Source organism: Cyclospora cayetanensis, unplaced genomic scaffold (genome assembly GCF_002999335.1).
Source record: "Cyclospora cayetanensis isolate NF1_C8 unplaced genomic scaffold, CcayRef3 CcayRef3_contig_20, whole genome shotgun sequence".
Taxonomy (NCBI): Eukaryota; Apicomplexa; class Conoidasida; order Eucoccidiorida; family Eimeriidae; genus Cyclospora; species Cyclospora cayetanensis.
The window spans coordinates 9284-15364 of record NW_020312148.1 but is presented as its reverse complement, the minus strand read 5'-3'; the positions used below and the strand labels follow the sequence as shown (position 1 = coordinate 15364).

The 6081-nt window shown below is 47.9% G+C and overlaps 2 protein-coding genes across 2 annotated transcripts; both read left to right on the top strand.

The window, feature by feature from the left end:
• Window positions 1–753: 753 nt before the first annotated feature.
• LOC34621700 lies at window positions 754–1703 on the top strand. Its single transcript, XM_026337754.1, has 3 exons — window positions 754–1023; window positions 1163–1264; window positions 1458–1703. Exons 1-3 carry the CDS (start codon window positions 754–756, stop codon window positions 1701–1703), a joined length of 618 nt encoding a protein of 205 aa, XP_026193539.1.
• Window positions 1704–1824: 121 nt separating this feature from the next.
• On the top strand, window positions 1825–3470 carry LOC113147385. Its single transcript, XM_026337753.1, has 2 exons — window positions 1825–1983; window positions 2307–3470. Exons 1-2 carry the CDS (start codon window positions 1825–1827, stop codon window positions 3468–3470), a joined length of 1323 nt encoding a protein of 440 aa, XP_026193538.1.
• The last annotated feature ends 2611 nt before the right edge of the window (window positions 3471–6081 follow it).

Sequence of the window (6081 nt, the reverse complement as noted above, 5' to 3'; positions counted from 1 at the left end):
CAACAGTGCTTTTAGCTGTGCTTTAGAACAGACGTTGGAATAAATTATGCTTACACCCAGACCAACGACTCAAGTCTCTACTACCTCGTAGTTGAATACAATTTTTGTAGTCGAAAGTCTCTATACACTAGCCCGCTACAGAGCATGTCTGAGAGCTGCACATTAATGTTAGAATCTACCGCTCTCATTCGTAGTTCTAAGAGTTGCACAGACTTGGCTTTTTATAGGTGTTTGTAGAAAGTTATCAAGGAGTGTGGAATTGTTCAAACTTGATGAGTCCTCCCAGCACATGTACTACTACCTGGAGGTACGGGAAACTTCGGAACTCGGAAGGTACTCGAAGATTTCTTTGCAGTGGTTACACCCTTGAGAAGCTAGGACATGGAGCGGAAGTTATCAGAAAATAGCTGTTGCCATTGAAGGGCGTGGATAGATTATATTACCTCGCTCCGAGAATATTCGAATGGTTGTAATGAAAGCGCAGGGGCATGCAGCCACCAAAAGCCCCAAAGCTTATCCTTTCTATTGGTTCAAAACTGGCGTTTGTATACCCTACATATTTTCGGAGCAACATTCTAAACGACACACAATAAATCGATCAATTTTGCTGAAAGACTCGGCAAAGAATGTATGGGCTTGCTGAATCCTCCAGCCAATGTAGTGTATGAGCTGCATCGCGCAAGCAATCGCGCAAGCAAGGTAGTATGTATCGATACCGTTGTCATGCGAAGCCTGTAGGCCATCTATAAAGCAATGGAGGGGAAAACTTCCGCAAAACGCTGGCTTCTTACCGCAATTTCTCAGCCTACTGGCTACTCCCGATCAACACAGGAGCAAGTACCTGTAATATTAATTCATGTGGATGTCGATAATACTATGATTGCATCATCTAGGTATGCCAAAAAGGCGACGCATGCCATAAAAGGGGAGCTGTTGGATACATCTGCAAAAAGGCTTGCCTCTCACATATTAGCGGAGACAACGTGGGGGACAATAAATGCCAAGTCTGGAGGATGGTTGCCGGTATGTTTTGCACAACAAGAAGCATTCCTCTGCCAAGCTTGAGCATTACACTGAGGAACCAGTAGCCTTGTCCAACGATCCCACGTTTTATAATCACGCAGACTGTTTCAGTGAAGGAGTTCTTTTGCCGTTACTGCAGGGCATTTCGGGTGCTCCAGCACAAAATGAAGAACGGTTGTCGTTTGGCGATTACTTGCGCCTTCGCTACAAAAGCTCTGCTAAGCAAATATCAGATGCAAGTGTTCGACAACTTTAGTTCCATCGCACATCTTGCATATGCGGAAACCCGCAAAACTGGCAGGCAGTAAATAGCGCACCAAGCAAAATGCGGGAAAGGCTCAGGCTCACTGGGTGAATATTGACTAGAACAAGTACAATAGAGTAGCAGCATATAGGTCGAGAGCTGATGTGCGTGTCGTAGGGGTGCTGAATAGGTTGAAGAGGCAGAACAGCACCTTCAGGCCTTCATGAGTGGCAAAAGCACTAAACAGATGCGGCGCCAAGCTGGAGGCAATGCACGAGGCCATACAACAGATGGCGCTGCAGCAAGTCTTCTTGAAGACCACAGAAAACTCTTGAGGCATTTAATGCTTCCACCCACTGTATGCGTGGCATTAGGTTGTGAATCCCCAGATCCGAACATGGTGCTCGGTCGTGATGACGGCGTCGTAAGTTTGTGAATTCTTTTAGCGTCAGTTTCCCCTCACGCATTTGTGCGAAGTCGACTCAGTAAGGAAACTAGCTTCCCATGGCGCCCATGGAGAAAGATGAACTGCTGAGTTGCATGCGACGAGCCCTCAGATGGTTGAGTGTGGGCAAGAGGGTGAAGTGGCATCCTGTGAGCTAGATAAAGGAAGCAAGGAGGAGGCTAAAGCTGGAGCGCAACTACTTCTCCCAGTCCAGCTCAAAAGCGGCTACTGGCGGATTGTTCCTTGCTTGTTGAGCGTTCTTTTTGCCTTTGCAAGAGCACGTAGAGCCTTTCGCTTGGTGCTTCACACACGGCGTCCCTGTGGCAGTGCATCTTTAAGGGCATTTTTTCATGAATTCAATTTGATTTGCGAGGGGAAACATCCCGGCTTTAACGGGGAGAACATGACGAGGCAGGTATGGCAATTCTCGTAGCACAACCAGACACCACAACGTGACTTCAAGAGCGCCTGCGAGTTCACGTAGCTTACTCCGGTTCCTCTTGCTAGATAGCACAGCTCGAAACCACCTTTGGAACATGTTCTCTTTAGTTCCTTTAGGCAGTGCGACAGGCCTTGCATGTGAGCACAATGCAGGTGTTTCTAGATGGTACACATGGGAGCCCAGACCTGAGAATTTCAGAAGCCTCTCTGGCTGTCCTAAGCCTTCCTCATAATGAGCTTAACGTTGGTGACAATACAGAGGTCTGCCAAGGTCTGGATCCATTGATGCCACAGAGCCTAATTATACCTGGTGCAAGACGGTGCTACACGGGAATTCAGGAAATCTACGCTGGCCTAATATATCAGGAACTAGAGGAAAACAACGCAATATGCATCATACACAGTCCAGCAGAGTCAGATAGCTTACATATGCATAGTGGTCACTCTAAGGGGTTTAAGGAAGGACTGGGTGCTTCAGGTAGCATTGTAAGAGCGGAATTCGTCTGTGGTGAAGGATGTAACGCAGCAGCTGACTCGCCTAACAAGGGTCCCTTGGCTGAGTTACCTATCACGTTCCCTCTAACAATCTTGGCCGATAAACAGGATGCGACGCACTTCCACATGTGCCTCTCCTCTCCAGGCATCCTGACGGTGGTTGATGGAGTGTCCTACGTTCCTACACTTGTGCCCGTTGATGTGTTGACACAGCAGCCCCTAACGCTTGAACCAATAGTGTGGACAGGCTCTAGTGAGAAAGAAATGCCTAGTTCACAAAGTACTGCACCTATGGATAGCTGGTTGAGAAGTGGTCGGCTAGAAATCGGAGCTGTCGCGTCTCGCGTTGCTCCTAGTCCCTGGGAGTACTTCACCTGCTCGGATTGTCTTGTTGCGGGCGTCGCCATCTGTGAAAAGCAGAGGCAGCAAATGGCAAGAGAGGCCAGTGCTCTTGTGGAGGCACAAGCAAATGACATAACGGCCCCCACACTGGGGGTTGCAACAATGGGTTCGCACCAAAAACGCGCTGCTGACTCATGGAAGTTCGGGAACAACCTCTTAGGAGTCCCTGAAGCAACAACAGCTCGTCAAGTGATGCACATCGAGCCGCTTGCTCTTCAAATGGAAGATATAGCATATCTCATGGAAACCGTGGTTCCTGTATTGTATCCTGCATTGGAAGAGACGCTGCGAGACCGCCCTGAGAACCCATTGGCATCAATTGCTTTCTATCTCCTTAGGCACGCCACAGGCTATTCGCGTACATCCACTAGCCTTCAAGAGCATGCAGCACCTTCTGGCATTTACCCGTTTGCATTGTAGGAGACTCATGATTTCATAGTCCTACACGTGCCATAGTACTCGAAGCGCACACTTGGGACAGGACCACTATCTACCACACAGATTAGATTTGACTAAGAATTACTAAGGAATCGACCAAACGGTTCGATCGTTCGTGTATCTTATTGCTTGCAGAGTATTTCTAGTTTGAAGTACAAATATGCAATGTTGTCTGGGTCCGCGCTAACTATCATCAGCGTGGATGCTGAGAGTGGTTAGAGGGTGCAGCTACGCGTATCCTAGCTGACCTTCTCCTCTCACACTGGGGCTCTGGCGCGGATGGGCAGGGAAGGACAGGAAATCTCTTGAAAAACACTCAGTAGCTTGCCAGTTAGTTTGAATTGGGTCTAAAATTGAGTGTATCCGTACAGAGACCTTAGACGGAGCCCTACAGATAGTAGCCCCACATGGCCGACGTAACTGTTCTCAGCTCATCCATTGGCTGTGAATGCAGTAGAATGTCAAGCTTTCCAACAACAGTTGCCCGGCTTTAACCAAGTTATTTGGCAATTTAATTTTGACTCTCGTTGGCAGCAGTATACGCGGAACTAGTTTTTGGAGATGGAAATAGGCGGTGGCACAAGGCATGTTTGGGTACCGGGGTCAACCTTCAAATATCTCTGCACTCATTATCTTCACAGCTGTCAGAAAGGCATGACATGTCAGCCGGGTCATTGCATATGGACGTGCTAATCATCAAATGCCAACTAGCAAGGTATGACTGCTGTAAGAATGGGGGAGCACTCGAAGAGTTCATCAGCCGGTTGGAGATGTTTTTGTTTCGCACCCTCCAGACAGAGAAATACGTGGGCTGTCTGCCCGGCTTACTAGAGAATGAAGCAACTGACTGGTGCCTCTGACTGGTGCCTCTATTCATGCAGAAGAAGTCCTTTGCAAACAGGGAACACCCTAGGTCAGCCCTAATGTAAGGCCTGACCCATTGCTTTATGCAGAAATCAAGAGAGAAAAAAAGACGTAGTGAGTGTAATCTGTCACCAACAACCACAAGGGTAAGAGCATGAAGCACAACCAAGCAGAGAACGACCTGCGGTGACAACATAAAAGCGACGACTCCGCCGTTTGTACATCCTGGCTTGGCTCTGCAGGGCCTTTTTGCGCAAATCACGACTTTAATCCTTCGTAACATGCTGACTTCACTTTAAGCTAAAGAAGCGCGTACTGTGGTTGCGGTGTCCTGGCAAGCGCTCTTCGGCAGAGAAGTATGCATTGGCATGCTAGACTTGTACATTCTCAAGCCGCACAATTCTAAGCCCCACCTTTCGCAAAGGCTCCCGTTTCCTACGAGTATTTGGACTAATTTGACTATAAAAACCATTTTGAGCTCCCTGACGTGAAACGTCAGAGAAGCATCTATGGCTTTTTTTGGCAGACCATGCAAGTATGCCTGGTTCGTCGCTTGCTTCAGTTGTTCCATGACTCAGGAAGTCCCCCAATAACTCTTAGCTCGGGTCTAAAAGCTTTGCGAAGTCACCAGGAGTATCATTACAAAAAGGATTCCGCAATATGTCCGTGAGGTATAGCGTGCCTTTGTAACCTGCCTACGCATTGACCGTACTCTGATCAGTGTGAGCCATCCTGAGGCAGATGGGCAAGCATAGCGCACCAATCTAACATCGCAGTATTCATGACTGTGCGCTCAGAGAAACCCAACTGCCTAACTTGATTTATGTTCTCTACTGAGTGGGTTTATAGCACAACAGATGAGGCGAAGCTCTCCGAAACGAGCTTGGACCTAGTGGCTCGTAATCCGCAGCCATCCTTGGCAGTGGAAGAACTCAAAGAGCTGTTGCCCGATGCAAGCGTACGCATAGGTAAAGCTCGAACACACATGCGTGAATTTGTCCCAATGGCAGCTGGCTGTGTTTTCGGGCCTGAAGATTCGGGCCTCGTGGCTCGGCTTGCTTATGTGGTACATCCAAGGTGACCAAGCAAAGAAGCGTCTTCCAGGCTGTTCGGACAATTTGAGATTCTTGTGAAAAGCATTGCTCATTTTGTTTCGATCAACTTCCCTACAAGTTAAAGGTCACAAAAATGTTACTATCACCTTCCCCTCAAAGTTGCAACTTTCAGCGAGTCATTTCCAGGCTGTGCCGTGTAGGCATGGAATCTGTATAGAACGGGGGATCCCCAGGGAGCCATGGATGTGCTGATTTCTAGGATTACTGAACTCCAAGAACACAGTAGATCGAAGTTTCCTTCAAAATAGAGCTGAGAATGTCAAGCTCAGTGATTGACGAAGGATCAGTTGTAATTTCGCTGTATGGAGGATAATTTGTGGCTCGGCGAATTCACAACCGTACTGGCCATGAACGGAACTACTCGCGTTCCTTCGTATCTGTGCTTCCTCAACCCGTATTCCCTGTCTGAGAAGCTTACATTCATGAATAATTACGTACTCCTCGAAACGTCCCAGTTATTATTGTAGGTACGTGCACTACTCTCAGATTTACATGCAGACACTCTAAGGTATGTTATTCCCACATTCTTCCCAAGCGTCTTTTGAGGCATCGATATTGACTATGCTCCATGCTCCAGTTGTTTTTGCATGCAGACCGCGCTCTATGAGGGAGTT